This window comes from Pyxicephalus adspersus, chromosome 6 (genome assembly GCF_032062135.1).
Source record: "Pyxicephalus adspersus chromosome 6, UCB_Pads_2.0, whole genome shotgun sequence".
In the NCBI taxonomy this organism is placed as follows: Eukaryota; Metazoa; Chordata; class Amphibia; order Anura; family Pyxicephalidae; genus Pyxicephalus; species Pyxicephalus adspersus.
The window spans coordinates 40,278,326-40,295,907 of record NC_092863.1 but is presented as its reverse complement, the minus strand read 5'-3'; the positions used below and the strand labels follow the sequence as shown (position 1 = coordinate 40,295,907).

At 35.6% G+C, this 17,582-nt stretch overlaps 1 protein-coding gene across 1 annotated transcript in view; it reads right to left on the bottom strand.

The window, feature by feature from the left end:
• Window positions 1-17,582, bottom strand: part of MYO18B (myosin XVIIIB) — a 262,438-nt gene that overhangs the window by 51,773 nt on the left and 193,083 nt on the right. Inside the window, exons 35-39 of the mRNA XM_072413906.1 lie at window positions 15,363-15,476; window positions 13,946-14,062; window positions 12,524-12,607; window positions 9,129-9,266; window positions 4,660-4,845 (exon numbers count right to left, since the gene is read on the bottom strand). Coding sequence (XP_072270007.1) covers window positions 4,660-4,845; window positions 9,129-9,266; window positions 12,524-12,607; window positions 13,946-14,062; window positions 15,363-15,476 — 639 coding nt within the window. The remainder of the gene's footprint in view (window positions 1-4,659; window positions 4,846-9,128; window positions 9,267-12,523; window positions 12,608-13,945; window positions 14,063-15,362; window positions 15,477-17,582) is intronic.

The window sequence follows — 17,582 nt, the reverse complement described above, 5'->3', positions numbered from 1 at the left end:
ACTTATCATTAATAAGTACAGCACGGGGAGCATGGGACCTTGCGGTCACAGCTGATAGGTGGCACAGGAGTGCTTCTAGTCAGCTGTGATTGCAGATGAACTCTCAATGGAGTTTCTCTATTGAGAGTTCATAAGCAGTTCAGGTCACCGTGCTGTACTTATCCCGCAGTGGAACTGCAGATAAACTCTCAATGGAGTTTCTCCGTTGAGAGATTATCTACAGTTCAGTTACCAAGGTCACCAGGCTGACAGCCTGGTATGTACAGCCTAGTGACCATGGGAACTTTGTGGTCACAGCTGATTGGAGGAGGCACGTGAGTGCTTCCAAATAGCTATGACTGCAGATGAACTGCTGTTTGGTATGTGTTCTTGGATAGAGATTCTCCATCCAAAAACACTGTGTTCTTTGATAGCTCCGCTCCCCTGATTGCTTTTGCAGTTCTACAAAGTCCCGAAAACAACCCGAATCCCCCCCCCCCCCCCCACATGGACTATAATGGTGATCGAGTTCGGTGTTCGACCACCCAAAAAATATTGTGCTATTCAATCGAAAAGCTGCCGAATCGAACACTCAGCTGTTCGACCAACACTAGTATTGAGTCCTGATGACTAAGGTATTATAATATTATTGTTTAATGTTTTATAAATTTTTGTAGTTAAAATAATTAAATAATCACATCAATATAGTATTGTGGCCAGTGAATTGTCAATATTTTGTGGTTGTCCTTTTATTTATTTTGGTTATTCTGTGGGTATGTTACGTAAAGCTTATCTGGCCAGCGATCATAGCAGTATCAAACATTGTTTATTCTGTACAGCTATGTCGCTAGGAGAAGAAAGAAATAGCAGCAGCCCCTGCTTGCCTTTAGTTGTGCAGCCTGAGATGTATTTTTTCAGCAGCCCCAGCACACACTCTGAGGCTGTACACAGCTAAAGGGGATTTTAGGGGCAGATTGGTTCCTGACTCAGTCCTGTGCTATCGTTGGCTGCTAGGGCTTTAAAGCCTTTCTACTCATAGTCCTTAGTGTCTATTGTACCGTTAAGCTGGGCTGATTAGCTGCTGGTGTGTGAATTAATAAGATTTACTGTTTACTGACCTTGCCTGTTTCTGATCCTGTAAATATATACCGTCTAGACTGACCTTTTGCCTGTGACCCCAAATTTGTTTAGTTGTGCCCTTGAATACCTCATCTGGTGGGGTTTTAATACATGTGAATGACCTAGCTCTGTATTCTGGATTTTTGTCTGCTTGAATCGTAGAACTGCATCATCTGTGGGCTCTTAGTCCTCTCTCAGTCATTCGCCAGACACCATCCCTTGTGCACAGAAGTCCTGGGAGCAACTGCGACCTGGGACAGTGCAACTAGCCTCTTGAGGCTGAGCAGGGCAGGGCTGAGCAGGGGCTTGTTATAGTCAAAGAATGCAGAGTAAGATCTGGTGACTGGTGAATGGCAAGTACTCTTGCCAGACCAGTGCTCTACAGGGTGTCCCTAGGTTTGGTACAGCCTACAGTTCCATGACTGGTTTCCACAGGTTCCTTAATTTTATAGGATACTTTTTGGATTTTAAAATAAACCTGCCTTTCCTTAGATGTCTCCGGTAACAATTTTAATCTAAACAAATAATGAAATTGCAGCGTAAAAGAAGAACAAGACTAGAATAATAAAAAATGAATCTGAGTTCAAGCAGATGGAATGATCTGCTGCCTTTTCGGGAACATCTGGAAGTATTAACTGTGCCATGGAAAACGTACCTTTTGTTTTATACTCCTCTAAAGAATGATACTTCCTGTACCCCAGCACTACTCATATCTGCATGATATCTGGGGATGTCACTACTGAACTACTAACTGTTCTGGCTGGGGAGAAAGCTCAATCTAAGGGCCTGCAATGCAAAGAACTCCTTCCTTCTTCTTAGTTTACTCTGTGAATCTGTTCTTCCTTTGCCCCTTCTGTGGCTTCCAAAATATTCCTTCAGCAATCGTCAGGGGGCATCTTTAAAATGATGGCTATCTCTACTGGGAGATACAGTGTAGTATCAGAGCCAGGTTTGTACTTTTTTCTTCCTGAGGTCAGCTAGCTTGTGCTCGAGGGGTAAATATGGGAGGGCAGCCACAAGGCTAGTGGAAGGTCATTGGTGAGAACCATGATGGGTATGGGTAGAACAACCTTATGTTTAGCACTTTCATGTGGTATAATGATAATATTACAGCCACAATAGCGGTAAAAATATCCCAGCCTTGTGAGAAATCAAGCCCTGGGCATAGTACAATATGAAAGAGATCAGCCACAGGGAGCTTACAGGCACTACTAGTTATTGGCCTGCTGCTTGCTTCTTTGGCACTGTTTTTACAGTTCAGGTTCTCTTCAAAGCTGACTTAATCTATTATCACATCTTTGTGACTAGAGTTTCTATAGATGACCTTGGGATATAAAGTATGCACTGTTCTCATTAGCGAGAAAAATAAGCTAATGTTTCATAAACTATAAGAAAAAAAAACAGTCTGATCAGCATGAGGTAGTAATTACCATATCAGGTTGCTTTAATAACACAGAAAACAGAATAGGAAGATGCACTCCCTGTTCAGCTATATAAAAGGTATAAAAGGAATGGATATATGTTACAGCTTCACACTTTGATGTTATTGTCTGTGGTAAATATAAAATGACAGATGTCACATGGTCTTTTTTCAGCTTAACTCCTAACATACTGTGCTTTGTCATCAATAAATAGAGAGACCTCAATCTGCTTTGCAACAGAAAAATATGTTTGACTGTTGTATTTTGCGGCTTCATTGGATGCAAATTAGAGTCTTTGTGAAGGCAATTTGAGAATCCAATGAGAACTGAAACAACAACAAAGAAACATATATACAAGTAGTCTTACATGTCATTTTTATAGCATGTCTATGGAATAAAGTAATACAGGGAATAATTTATCAGTCAAAAATGATAATGTAACTCCTCTTTGCTCCATGCCTTCATTTTTTCCTAACTTAAAGACAGCCACTGGCATCTGATGGAGCGAATAAGAACAATTTCCTTTTCCTAAACCATGTGCTGGCCCAGGAGACTTGCTTTATGAGCTAATACCAGCATTCAGTGTTTAATACGCTGGCCTGACAGCAATCAGTTATTACAAGGAATAGTGTTCCAAATCGAGGTAATAAAAAGAAGTCAGATTGAGTTAAGGTCAGCTTCTCACTGGAGGAAATGCAAACAGGAACTTTGATGCAATCATTCCACCATTTAACACCACAAATTCTGAAAGGTGCACAGTTCATGGCACAGCATCTCCTTAGCTCTCAGCTTTCCATGTTTCTGGAATATGATTCCTAGAATTTTAGTCCTTTAGGATATGAAGTTTTAGGTCTATTTCTTCAGAATTCAGTCGTAAAAAATCAGACTAGTAATAGGTAGATTCTGAACTACTAAACTTGTAATTTCGCATGTGCAAATATGAACTCTTTATTAAAACGGGCAGTTTGTATTCATTGTTGTTCTTTTACCTATTTTGTTCTCTTTGAATTTATTAGTTTTATTATAACTGTCAATGGTAAACTGCAACAAGTATGGGGTGGTTTCCAAAATTACATCTGAAGATGAAACTTACTAAGCTATGCGCATATATGTACCCAGTATACCAATAGAAACAACTGCTAAAATGCTGAACGCAGCCCAATGTTTACAGGATATATTCATTTCACTTTTAAATGAATCCATGTAGTTCAGTAGGGAACCGGTGTTACTGTTCTCTGCACAGTGATGAGGCAGTCGATGTTGTTTGTGGATATTTTGGTTCGGAACAACTATTATATACAAAATAAAATCCATAATGCATTTTTAAACCCAAAACAAAAATGTAACATACTTTATAACCTTTATTTTTACCAAGTTCCCCTTCCAGTAACACACTTCCTGTCCTAGGGTAATTATGCTCACTACTTTTAAAAAGTAGCCTTGTCACCAATGAACAGGACTGCAGTACCTCTCACCTTTTTTCAAAACTGTTTCAAAACTGGTAACAATGTAACTTACAGGAGTCAGGCCAGGTATATTATATTATGAACTGACAAGTCTTATGATAGGATCAACAGGTATTCTTTGCACTTCCCTACGCCATCAACAGTGATTAAAACACTTTTAACAGCGATAAAGAGAAGTTTATACTTAAGCTTCATACACATAGTAGATCAGGCTTTCCCAGCCTTTTTAACATTGGGGATCCCTTGAATAAAACTTTCGGGTCTTTATGATATTCCTAGTTCATAGTACGTTAGCCCAGTGGTCAATTGGGTGAATGCCTCTCAAACTGTTGGCTTAATAGATCATTGGTGTAAATTTACCTGACCTGAAAGACGAAATTGCTCATTGCTCATCTGAAGTAATCCTGAGGTTCCAAAGAACCCTGGTTGAGAAACATTGTGCTAGATTATTTTCAGACAAGTGGTAATAATCATCTGGGGTGAAAATCTAGCATGTGCACAATAGTCCCCTAAAGTCATTTGTCAATCTTTCTTGGTGGATTAATGAACTACCATGCAGGGATGACTGCTGTACCACATGTAATGTCCCACAAGTGTTCTTAGTTACCTGATGCGAACATTTAGGAACAGCCTAATTATAGTATAAACAATAATATAAAAGGACAGGAGTTTACCAGTTCCACGCGTCTCCGACTAGACTCCATCTCTCTCTGCATCAACTCATGCATCTCGGCCTTCATTTCCTCCATGCGGATCTGATAATACTTGGCATTTTCTTTTTCTCGAGCCTCAGATTCTGCTGCTTTTTCCAACTCTTCACCCATTTTCATGACACTATCTCTCAATCTCAGAATCAGCATCTGAATACACAGGGCAATACAGATAAAAAAATTGAGAATTCTAAATGTAACTCTAAACAAAGACATTTGTTAAGCTTTTATTGCTTTGTAAAGTCAAAAAAACCTACAAAATTCAAGGAACTCATTTGTTAACTGTACGTCATTTTAATAAAACTGCACAATACAAAATAAATACAGCTATATACATTGAATACTAAGGTGTTTAAACATATTGTATATTCAAGAATAAACATACCTATTTATTATAAATGTAAATGATTGGTTGAAAAGGACAATATAGGCTCTTTAATCTTCATATATCTCTTCTAATGGTTACATAACTTTAAAAATATTAAGGGCATGCTTTACAGAGGTCTTACTTAAGGACATCAATAACACCCTGATCTGCAAGAAACATATTCATAATTTAATTTTATATTATTAGTTGTTGTGAGCAATATGTGTTATTGTATCATATTGTGTTTCATATATATTATTTATATCTCATACTTATTGTAGTATAGTTCTCTACTAAAATACAGGGTAAACATTTACTATACAAGGACATTTTAACACCAAAGAAATACTGTGTTCAGTGCAGCTTCATTTTTTCCGATTCTTTGCAAACATATTGTTATTAATTAATAAAGAGGGAATAAAGCTTTATCATTATTTTTATAAATGATACATAACACCCAGGAAAATGACACTGATGTAAAACAGAATCATGCTACAGATAAGTTTGCTAATAGGCCTTCACTGTCACAACATTCCATTAACAATTTACGCTTTCAATTTTGTACCTCATAAGCTTTCTTTCTGACATCGGATATTAATACTGTCTTCTAAACTTCCCTGATTTACATAAGCACTTGCTCTCTCTTTTCCCCTTGACCTAATCAAATTCATTTCACTCATCCTTCGCAGCAATCCTAATTTCCTAAACTCTTTCTGCCATCTTTAAAAGAATTATTCACAAGCATACCTGAGAAATTGTCTTCATGACCTTGATGCTCCTTGAACTCCACACTAATTTTTAATTATAGCTACCTAGCATATCCCCTAGTACTGAAATATTTGGCATTTACATAAGCTATAAAAAAATTGATTATCATAGTTTTTTCCTGCAATCTATTTAAAGAAGAAACCATCTGAGAACCAACCAACGGCCATCTCAAATTTATAAGGGGAATATCACCCATAATGCATTTAATCATGTCATTCAAAAGTTAATGAGCATCATCATTTTTAGGTATCCCAATAGTATATCATAGTTCACAGATAATTCCAGTTTCCAGGGTTAAATGTCTCTAATAAAATTGAAAATGCTAAAATTTTACCCTCTATTGTGTAAATGAATTTCTCTTTTAAGTACTCACACTCACTCCCTTTGATACGGTAATTTAGTTTAGGTGAAATATAATATGGGAACTGCAAAAGATTACTATAATATTCAGTGTGATACACTACTAGTTTTATTGGGAATTCTTTCAACACAAATTCAGCTGTGCTAATACTGGTACTTTACCTTTTTACTACCCAAAAAACTAAATGTTACTTTAGGGAAGACTTTGTCTAAACACATTCACAATACTCATAATATTCAAGCAAAAAACATCATTGATACTACAATTTTATAATCCAAAATTTGATTGCCTTAGCTGTCATTTTTATATTCATTCTGTAACTATACCTTAACCCATGGTGATTTTGTTATTAGAAAAACATTAGGATGGTTATAGAGCTAAAAATATCTGGTTTACTCACTGTTATGAAATGCCTACTACTTCTCTAAATAGCATAACTTTACCCTTCGATGTACCTTGCACTTGAGACCATAAAAAAACAAATTTTAACATAAAAAAGTAAAAAAAACATGAAAATTCTATAATTTTAAATTTGGTGACATTAGAGGCAAAATTAGTCACTATAATATTTGAAGGTTCTGAGAAAGGTATGCTTTCATGACACATTGAGCCTGATTTAATAAAGCTATCCAGGACTGGAGAAGATAAACTATCATGGGAGAACCTGGGTAATCTGGTAAACTTGGAAAACTGTGATTAGATTCTAATTCCAATGTTGATTTAAAACTGTAGTTCTTGAACCCTTTTACAGCATATGCATCAATTCTCTGGGTTATTCTTACTGATGTTTAACTAATAATTAGGTATGATACTGTTCTAGTAAAAATGCCAGTTGCATACTATAAGTATTAAAAGGCTAAAAAGCAAAGCAAAAAAACAACTATAATTATATGTATAACTAGTAGTAGTTAATAATAAAATAGAAACATTTAGCCTTCTTCAACAAAGTTACCTTTGCCTGTATAACAATGTTTGAAAATAAGAAATATTATTATTGGCAAGGTGGAGATAACAGTTATAGGAAAGGTAATACTTTTTCTTTGTAAAGCTACCCCCTAACTTTTCCCGTGATATTTCTGGCCACTGTGGGCTTCTCTCTGTGTGCATTAGAAGCTGTAGCGAGTCTGACAGCCTGCCTAATTTCCAGGCTGAAGGACTTCCAGCATCATTAAGCCCATTCTTCTAGTCTGACTGTCCTAATGCAATAACCCAGTGATAATGAGACTCAAAGTTTTTATTGAAGAATACCTACATGGTTTAGTAATTAAGTCCTATTAAGATCATTTAGTAAAAAATTTACACTCAGATTGTATCATGTGTTGGAGAGAATTTAAGACTGGAGTCCTCAGAGGTGGTTTGCATAGGTCATCATAAAGTATTGTGGAATTGAGGGTTGAAGCATTTCAAAACTACACTGCTATCAGCATCCACTTCTCATGAGAAACTACTACACCATGTACATGTGCTCTGACTTCTGGGTTTGTTCATGGTTGAAGATTGCTTTAAGAGTTGCAGGACCAGGACTAGTCCGTTAAACAATGCACCAGACTTTCAACATTGGCGGAATATATTTATTTTGAGTTTTTTATTTATTACAATCTTTCTGTTTAATACTGTGTCTCAAAGTTAATGCACAGAGCCCTGGTATCTATTGTAGGTATTATTTTATTATTTTTATTTTGTTTGCAACCTGATGAAAAAGAAAGAAGAGTCTAGGGGAGTTTATAGAAAAACCAACACAATGGGAGAGAAAAGTGCAAAAAACTGTGTCATTGTAAGCATATATAGGAGATTACAAAAGCATCAATTTAGAAGAGAATGTCCAGTTTCCATTAATGCTGGTAAAATCTTTATAGATCATCTCCGCATAGTTGTATATGTGAAACTAACAGTTCTGCTTTAAAAGACAATATCACAGAGTATGCTGCTCTTCTGAAAGTGAATCACTTGCTAAATAATTGATGTAACACATTTTCCATTTGGCACTATCAGTAAAAATATAGTCCTTTGTACAAAGTGGAATTTGATACCTTCACTCTCTGGCTTCCATATTTAATAATAAAATAGATTTTCAATATGCGAAACCACAGGGGTGAGTGAAGTGTATACATTGAGGGAAAACAGACACCAGCAAGCTTTTAAAAAAAAAGTTTAAAGAAGTACACTGGAATATGATGGTCCGTTTTTTTTAAACTAGTTGCATCTAATTGGTAATGTATTATGTATTTGGAACCTCAAAACACCTTAGTGTGTTATGCTCCCCTTTATTCATGATTTATACACAAAATCCTCCTTTTTTCACTGGACCTGGGCAAGTACTACAAAATGGTATAATAGAACAGACTACTACACATATAGATTCATATCAATATAAATAAATGTATAAAAGATATTTTTCTTTACCAGAAAGCTGATTTACAAATGAATTTGTGAATGGTAACACAATAAGTAATTGTGCAAATATTCACTTCAATTACCTAATCAAGTACAAATGAAATAGGTAAATATGGATTTTCTTTCATATAATTGCATAATTGAAATAAAATGTTACACATTTGCATGGAGATGTCAAATTAACCTCATACTGTGGAATAAATGTGTTTCCTATTTTAAATATTTCCAGTTTGAGATATGCTTTAAATTATGAAAAACCTTTACTTAGCATTTTGAAGTAAATATACATGTCAAAGGGCTTATCCTAACTTAGCATCAAGAGTAACACAAGGCAAAGTTGTTTTCTAATTGCATTTTAGTAGAAGCTTGAGGTGAAAAAGCACTTGTCTTTCAATTAGTTTACATACCAGAGTGCATCTTCAAGACCCATAACAATGCTTTACAAACATTATATTATATTTGGGATATAGATAAAAAAATAGAAACCTTTATACCACTATACAAACAAAAACATAAAAGTAGAATACAGTCAACTCTACTTACTTCAAATCTTTTGATCTGAGCTCTCTGATACTCCATCTTGTTTTCTAAATCACAGATCACAGCTTCTTGCCGGCTTACAATTGAACGTTCCACCATAGACTGTTCCAAGTAGTCAATGCGGCTTTGTGCCACCTGCAACTGTATCAAATCAAAATACATTATTAAGTTAAGGAGTACAATGTCATGTCTAAATGAGTTCCTACCATTCACTTCTATTTCCGTATTAAATTTTGGTTTAGCTTCTAAACCAATACCAACCTATGATTTTAAGTTGAGAGCTGTGCCCATACAAGACCTATTAGATTCATTTTTACCTGCTCACAGTATACTATCCACAACCTGAAAAGTCAATGCGAGCAACATCCATATTTTCATTTCCTCTGGTTTTTGTATGAGTCTATTGTTCTCTTTAAGATGTATTCAGGGTTTTACTTGTGTCAGAGGAGAAAAGACATTCAGCTATAAAAGTGATAGACTGAGGACTGAGGACAACACTTTATGAAGTAGCATAGTTTATGACCACAACACTGTTTATGAAGGTAGTTTGGGAATTAGCAGAGCTGCAAAGATAATGCAGTATATTCAATTACTCACAATTATAGGGTATTAAATTCATGGGTCCTCTTTTAACATATTTAAAAGGATAAAGAATGTGTTTGAGTCATAAACAAATCAAAGAAAAGCAGAACACAACTTGGCAAACTGGGAAAACAGGATTGGCTACTATTACAAACATCAGGAATTAATATCTCAGAATTTTTTAATATGAGCACAGATCAGTGGGTGACGTCTTTGGTAGTGGGGGTGATAAAGTGGCTTTTGTTACTGACAAGAGAACCCTTTTGCTGACTGATGTGCAAAATATACATTCCTCTTTGTATTCATATTCTTTTTTATTATTATGATGTGCTTTGTTAGGTAATTGTCTTTTACAGCACTTTATATTTAACTGATACTTTCACACTTTTCTTTGACTTATATTCTGATTCAGAACTATTATCTTGGGCATCTGGGTGTTTATCCCCAATATGTAACCAAATATGCTTGTTGCTTTTTAATGTTATCATTGCTGTAGTAATACCCTTTACTTCCAACACACTTCTAAGCCTTGACCTATTTGCCTGGTATAGTAGTATTTGGCTGTGCATGGCCAACATTAGCCTGTGCTGTTCCAGTCACTAGCCTTTTGTGCCAAATAATATATATTTAAATATCATAACTTATTGACTTTTACACCATGACTCTGAGCATAGCGCCCCTTGATACTTTAAAACTACTGGCTTGTGTAATCTACATCAGAAGTACATTATTACATGTATTCAATAGCTGTCATTGCATTCAAGAGCAATGCCGTGCATGAAAATGTTAAGCATAACTGAATTGTATTAGTCAAAGTGTGCAACCAGTTCAGAAGTACAAAGCTTCTTAAAGCTTATGATTGAATAATTTTTTTTTCTTTTAGAACTTCTCATTCCCACTGAGCAGGAGAAGTGAATGAAAGAGGGCAATAACCAGAATAAATTAATTTCCTTTCAGCAGCCAACCTGCTATCGTGGTGACCAGTGATTAAAATTACAGGTTACATTGATTACAGTACATATCTCTACAATGTAGCCGTAATCACATAAGGAGAAGCACAGGAATAAAAATACAGCTATTACAATTATCATTTCTTCTCCTTCCAAGCTTCACACTGATGTTCTTTTTTATATACCAAGGGTGTGCATTCAATTAGAATTTTATATTAATTTATTAATGCTAATATTATTGCATATCCCTATGTATAGTAAGTCCTCTGTATAAAAAATATTCATTATTATAGCTTTAGTTTTAGGCTTTTCTATGCATCATGTGTGGAAAATTTGTTATTAAATGCTATACAATAACTACTATTTAAAATAAACCTGCTGTATTCTAATTATTGTATTACAAAACAGTGATACAGGATTAATAGGATGTTTCAGCTTTTTTTTACAGCTGTAAGATCATGACAGTGCAAAACAGCATCAAATTAAAGCATCCTTGATTGTCCACATACTTCTTGGGACTTTGTTGTCTGTCCATTACATGAAAATAAACTACCCATCTAATTCAGCCCTTTGAAGCTTGATAAAATTGTTGGAGACCAAGCAGTTGACATGGTAGCAACAGTTAGATAAAATATGATCTATTTCTGATTCCTGAACCCCAAGCTATATGTATCAGGCACAAACAAAGTATAGAATGTGCACTTTCAACACCTACAACAATAATAAATGATCATCTTTTTCAAGGATGATGAAATAATATATATATTTTTTTTACTTATTTTAACAGACCACCTATATATATTGGTAATAAGTGGCTTTATCTGCTTGTTAGACTTTTGCTTTTGAAGCAAAATTAAATGCTGCTGGATTTCTAAATCCAGCACGTTACAATATGGCAAAAAGAATTACGATTTTCATGTACAGAGTTATTTATGGATACATATATATAGATCAGCCAATATGTACTGGGAATGCCTTTTTTTCTCCTAGGAAAGGGACCTCATTTAGAAGATGTGTATGATTAATGTTTTTTTGTCAGAAGATGCTGTGTTGGCATTCCTCCTACCTTTGCAGCAACACCAGAAGATCCTCGGTAATGTCTAAAGCTTAGTCATTTAGTCATGTACAAAAAATGAATTTTAGCTACATTCTTAAGTTTACTTAATGCTAATTTTCTATTGTATCTCACAGTTTTTCCAAACCAAAGTGATATAATAAAGTTACAGCAAGTCCAACCATATAGTGGGGAAGCATTAGAAAGATTGTTGAGGACCTATAGGACATTTGGTAGCAAGAGCAGGTCAGGTACTAAAGGTTATACATGCTAGGTGAAGTATTCGGGGCAATAAGAGTTCACCGACCAGGTGGCAAGCGGTGAGAGAGACAGAGCAAGGACGGCAACAAAGTGTCAAACTAGAAAATGCACCCTTAGCAGCTGGGAAGCTAACACTACTAAAAAAATAGTCAAAATCAAATACAGGTAATTAGAAGAAACCCAAACAAGGCACAAAAGCATATAGCAAACATAATTCTAAAGAAAAAAAAAGGAGCAGAGCTTTTATTGGTGCAAGAGTGGAAGTAGACCTTGTAGGTACAAAAAATTCTCACAACCAAAATTCAGTAAGGCTGAGCTATGTTTGTCCTCAGAATCATACCTGGGAACAACTACATTTACTACAAAACAGACCTGGGAGCTCACTCAAAGATATGGGGTATGTTCTCTGGGTGCCAGAATTCAGCTAAAACCCTTGACAGTTTACAAGGAAAAATCCTTCTGCCTATCCTAATCTTTCTTTTATTAAGTAAGCAATGATGCAAATTAAAACTTGCAAACAGTAAGAAACCAAAACTTGACTTCATTCTTACCTTCTCTTGAAGAACCTGCTTCTCCTTTTGCGCATCTTCACATTTAGATTGTAGTTCTCGAATATGGGCAATGTCTGATGCCGACTAAGTATTCAGAAATAAACATTGACACAGCATTAGTAGATTATTTTACATTATACACAATTATAAACTGAGATAACTATGAGCTACTGTGATGCTGCATTATCATAGGTCATTTAAATAATTTTGCATGCAAAGGAGCAGAACCAGTCATAAATGTTTTTTGACTGAATAATTATTATCAGGAAGCAATTGTAAACATGGAGACCAATAATTATAACAATGTTAGGTCCTCGGGGCAGGTGCACTGTCTGTGGCTGTGTTATGCATAAACAAATATTGCCAGCATGTACATCCTTTGGTCTTCTTAAAAGCCACCATTACAATAATGATGAAGCAGGTTTCATTTACATGGGTCATACACATTCATGCTAAAGATGAGCCCATCCAAAGAACAAATGACTTGCTGCATCATTAATTTTTACCTGTTAGGGTATGACTGGTTGATTGAATTTAACACAACTTCATTTAATTTATTAAGGCCAGTGAACTCTCACTTTCGAACATAATGTTATTATGTTCCACCTCAGTCTGCTGAATACTTTGGTTTGGTGAGTCTTTAATCTATATAATAGCTATATACATGTGGGCAGCAGAAGTAGTGCCTGGCCTATATAGAGGCCTCACATGCTGGTCTGGATGAGACATAACATATCATGTATGCTAGATCGAAACATGAAATGACATATAAAATGTTAAGTATGAACTGTTCTTAAATAATTTTATGCAGTTATCCAAGGTACCAAGAGACTCTTCGGCTAACCATACACTATGCAATCATTTTTAATTGATTTGAGAATGTTGATTTAATCAAAAATCAATCATATTGATCCTATTTGCAAATTACTTTTAGGCAAAATGTCAATCCTAAATGTATTGGGGAAGGCATTTTTTGTTATTTGATTAAATCATTTATTAAAATGGGACTCCGGTTGCAGTAACACAGACAAGAAAATATGTTGTAGTTTCTAACCAAAGAAAACAGCTTCAATGTAAAGGCTTCAGCTGCATTCGGTGGGAAATGATAGGAATATCTTTGTTAGCTGCATGGAAATAATGAATAAACAGAAGTGACTCTTGGTTAGGAATCACGGAGATCTGATGGCAGCTTTGTCATGCATGTCAGATAGATTCGTGCTGGTTTTTGCACCTCACACTGTAAGTATGACAAAGATGCCCTATACTGCCCTGTATTGCCAACCTAATGTCACAGTGCTCATTTCAGATCCTTATGAGGTGAGAAATATTAATCCATAAACTCTTTCTTTAGTAAAGAGCTCATTTTCTTCTCTGAATTGACTGTGAGCTGTGGAAGGCTTTTGTCAAATGTTTTATCTTCACCTGAGCAATAAGAGCTTTGTGTTTCTTCATAAGCTCATTCAGGTCCTCTTGGTCCTCATCGATCCTTTTCAGGAGATCAGCTTTCTCGTGCTGCAGCTGGTACAACTGTTCATCAGCCTGACAAAGAGAACAAAAATATGCTGGCTGTGATACTTTTTCTTTTTGTTAGTTGGAAAGGCACACTAAGGGATCAAAGAATTAACACCAACAGCTTGAATTTCTTGAACAAGTGTCAACCTTCATAGAATGTTTTAAATCATCTGTACGGAAGAATGCATTCGTTTGTAAGGTACGGTAAACAACATTAGGTACCCAATTTTTTTTCTAGAGTGTCAAGTATGAATCCTTCAATTCATTCAATAAAGGTAAGCTTGTACAGTAAGAAACATGAAGGCTGCCATCTTTTAGAAATGGTAGTTGCCCACTGTCCCTGTTTTTGATAAGGAAGAAAAAAACATGCAGGTCTGAAACATGGGCCTCAACCAGCAACCTGCCACCATGATCTTTACTTCCTTTAAACCTCAATTTACCCAAATGCAGCCAATATTTAGGTCGCGTGGCAATGCCATAAAATATCTCAGAGATATTATTTATTTAAGAATGAATTATCTCACCTGCTTTAAACTAATGTAATATGTGTAAAATACATAATTCCCCCTTTTTTTACAGTACAGTTAGTGATGGTAGCAGCCATTTAAAATGGTTACGTTATACCTTGTTATGATTGATAGCTGTACATATGAGAATAAAGGCATTTTGGTGCCTATGTAATTGCTGGGATTACCTAGAAGCTTTATCTTCTCTTTACTATGCTGCTTGGGATTTCAGCAAAAGCAGCATTTCTAAAGCTTTAAAACATAGGAATATTGCACATGCTGGAAAAAAGATTTTTTTTTTTTTTTAATGTTGCCCATACATACATTTTAAGGTCATTCCCTCTCCATTTTCTGTTGTTCAGGTCTGGTGCCTAGTTTAGGTACATTCACAAAGTTTTTTCTTTGCATTAGACAAATTACATTTTGCCATCATTTATTTCTGTGCAACAAAATCTAGCAAAGTTATAAACAGCACATGTTAAGGAAGACATTTTTTACAGGATACAAGTTGTACTTGCTAATATTTTGTTTTCATTGACCATATATGCTGCAAATCACGTGGCTGTTCAATTCAATACAGAGTGGTCTGTTCCATCTTTATATAACAAGATTTATGCTTATTCATTACTGGAAATATATATATAGACAAAACAGCCGCAGTGTGTAGCTTCAGGCTTCTCCAAATAATTAAAATAAATAGCAGCAGGGAAATAAATCAGATTTCAATATGACATAAAGGTCACAACATTCATTTATTCGAGGGTTAACTACTCTTTGCTAGGGAGAAGTGGAAACGTATAAAAATTGAATTGAGAAATTACCATGTTCTTATTTCTGGAAATATTGTCTAGCTCCATATGTAGATTTTCCAGTTCACTATTCAGAGACTTCAGAGACTTCTGGGACTCTGCATACCTGGCTTCACTCTCTTCAAGCTGAAACAGACAGAAGGACGATATTTTGGTAAGTCAAAAAACATGAGTGTCTATTAGACTGTAAATAGAATTGGCATTTCTGCAACACAGCACCATGGACATCTGTAGGGTGAAAAGGCTGAAGCTTCCTGTGCACATTCCTAGACTTCTCAGCTGAGTAGCACAATTTTTGATTTGGTTTTTTGGTTATTATTGTTGGGCCATTCCTCTGCCAACTGCGTAGATTATTCAAAAATGTCCTTCTAGACCCTCAACAATTGCCAAGTCAATTCATGAAGGGTGGCATGTTTTTCCCAGTTGAAAGAGGGAGGACACACCTATCTAATGCATTCAAACTGTTATTTTAAAATAGTTTACCCAAACCTTGCATGTCTGATTAAACAACCCAAACATAAAACAACCCACATTGTCATTTTAGATAATACAGTTAAGCTAGTAGAACAATTTTTAAATTGCTTGACTGTAAAATCCTCCCACACAATCCTGAATCTTGAACAACCCAAGGCCAAGCACTTCCCTCTCTTACATTTATATGAGCACTAAACATGTGAAAAACTTGGAAGAGTAAGAATTTCTCACTGGGCAATTTACTAGGAATGAGTAGATTTTTAATGTTTTCTGACTCCCGGTCAACTGTTTTGGGTTTCTTCAAAAATACATCTTTTAAACATGGGTCTGGTAAAAGAAGAGGTCAGTGTTTGGTGAGAACTTTTTGTATATTTCTATATTATTATATCTGATGCTAAAAGTCAATATTCTTTCTCGGGGATTACATTATTTGCAATAAAAGGCAGAGAAGCAAGAAGTGTGCAGTCTCCAATTTGTAGCTGAACATTGTATTTACAGATATCTGGTAAAGAATACAATCTCCATCTCATAGACATGTCCAATTTTACCTGCTATAGCCTATTACTGTCTATAGAGAAGAAAAGTTGAACTGGGCTTTAAAGTCTGACCTAAAAGCCTCCTCCAAAAAGACAGACAGCATTAAAAAGGTGTCAGGGGGTTTTAACGCCTTCCCTACTCTATCAGAAACTTAAATGGTTGTGGCTGGTGTTTGGCTTCAGTATTGGACCTTCAACCCCCTTACAGATATTCTCCTTCAGTCACTGATTTGGCCAACACAGTAATAATTAGAAAAACAAATAATTCCTTTGCTTTAAAGCCTTATTGATTATAAAGAAAACTGAACAACACATTTCAGCTTTTGCGGAATCATCTAAATTTCCTAGACAAAGACTAAATTAAATATTTCTATGGATTTGGCAGTGGTATAAACCTGTGAGCTACCCTGTACATGCATTCCAATCACTCTTAAATCTTTGCAGAAGATGAAGCCTGCAGCTTGTTGTGTTCACCATGTTTTAGAAGTTGCTGAGCTGTTACAGTATGTATTGCCTTGCTGTGCATTTACTCCCAGAGAGCCCTGTGGAAAAATATATGTTTGACCAGCATTAAAATCTGAAAATAGAACACAAATCATAACTCCCTTTAAGTTTCTTCTGGTAAAAAAAGCTAATAAGTCTATATACTTCCAGCCCTGCATTGCAATTTAACCTGCGAGTCAGTTTGATCAATCCTGCCCTCTGCAACTCAGCAAGTGCATTAAGATTCTTTCTGTCCAGAGAAGGGTTCAGGTGATGGGATTATTTCTATGTGACTTACATGCTGAGAACACACAGGAATGGAAAATCATTTCACACACAGGAATGGAAAATCATTTCATACACGTTCACAGACTACATGAATTATTTTTATGAACAGATGGACAGTTCAAGCAAATGCTAATTTCCTTCTGTTCACAGTTCTAGAAATGTAGGAGAGAGTCTGAAGGTTAGCTCAGTATTTAATGTCTGTCTTTTATGATATATGGGAAATAATACATATATCTGCTTTTTTTATCTGAAACAAATACAACCATTTCACAGACATATTTGTAGGGATTAAGCAGGTTTTCCTCTACTCCAAACCCTAATGGTGAAAGGCAGGTGTAGACACTATTAGTTGTGCCAGGCAGTAAAGGCAGGTGGTTGGATCACTTATAATTACAATACCAGGTAGCTGTACATGGGGTACTGTATTACTGCCTATATCTGCTGTATTAAG